Raw genomic sequence first — 1,304 nt, forward strand, 5'->3', positions numbered from 1 at the left:
TCAATAAAAAAGATGCCATGAATGTCTTGGCTTTAAGCTGTGGCGATGCCTGGATGAGTTGCCGGTGAGACGTCTCCAGCAACTTCAGACAGAAAACATGTCCCATTCTTATGCGTAATCTAGATAATCTTTAAGATCATCAGCAATCTCAATGTCGACAAAGAAGCGGATAAGATAGTCGGCTTCATGAACCATGCAAAGTTGGACATCAAACTGGTCCAGATCTTATGGCATAGTCTAGATCTGCTATAAGATCATCGACATCCTCGATGCCAACGGAGATGCGGATGAGATCTTCGGTGAGGCCTCTCACTTCACGAACTTCAGCAGGGATGCTAGCATGAGACATGAAGCATGGCAAGGATATTAACGATCTCACACTTCCTGCGGCCACAGATAATGTCAGTTGACTTTCAAGCAATAACAAAACAAAAATGTATCCATCATGGTTAAAGGTCTACACTTTTAAGAAAATACGTTAGGAAACTCATACATAGCAGCAGAAAAAGTTCCAACTTCTTAATGCAAATAATAAATAGGCTATTTATTATTAAAGTTTTACCAATTTCTAGTTTACTTAATCAATTTAAGTCATGCTCCCAAAGGTGCGTCAAATCTAGTTAGTGGGTCGGATTTGGGTCTAACCGAAACTAATTGACCCGAACTCAGCCCAAATATTAAATGGGTCAGATAGTCCAACCCGAACCTGAGTTGTATAACCCATTTAACATGAGGCATAACAACTATTTAGGTTGATTTCAGGTTTATTTCCCCATAGTTTTTAATTTTGTGGCAAGCATCGGCTAGGTGATATGTTCACCACAACCCACCTAGGTTGAAGAGAAGGTTTTGGCTTAGTTGACCAGAGCCTAGGCATCTCCTGATTATCAGAGAAAGAAGAAAACTAATCAACATAACAAGACTTAGGGGGTCGTGGACACCACATTCCACAATGGAGGCTTGGTCCCCCACACGGAGCACTATCTGAGGCGGGTAAAATTCACTAAATATTCAAAAATTTAATGATTGATGCAATTTTATGGTACTTACCATTTTGTCATATACACAGGCTCAGGAACATGGCCAACTGCCCACCAGTGTAGAGTTGCATGTCAGAACACATCGGCACCTCAGGACATAATGGTGGATCTCCAACCTCTCTCGGGTTATCAATGTAAGTAAAAATTCTCTACATTTTTTTAAGACTATTAATGTTGAAAATGAAACAAGCATTAGTTTTAATAATATAGGAGTACGAGCAGATCTGAGAGAGGCAGGGGGGGGGGGGGGGAAACACCCCCAAC

General features: G+C 41.0%; 1 protein-coding gene across 1 annotated transcript in view; it reads right to left on the reverse strand.

The window, feature by feature from the left end:
• Positions 1 to 1,304, reverse strand: part of LOC110037835 (cystathionine beta-lyase, chloroplastic) — a gene marked incomplete at its 3' end in the record, with an annotated part of 33,713 nt that continues 32,409 nt past the window's right edge. Inside the window, 1 exon segment of the mRNA XM_020742563.1 lies at positions 1 to 384. Within this exon segment, the coding sequence (XP_020598222.1) occupies positions 209 to 384 (176 nt within the window).

The sequence above is a fragment of the Phalaenopsis equestris genome, unplaced genomic scaffold (genome assembly GCF_001263595.1).
Source record: "Phalaenopsis equestris unplaced genomic scaffold, ASM126359v1 Scaffold225623, whole genome shotgun sequence".
In the NCBI taxonomy this organism is placed as follows: Eukaryota; Viridiplantae; Streptophyta; class Magnoliopsida; order Asparagales; family Orchidaceae; genus Phalaenopsis; species Phalaenopsis equestris.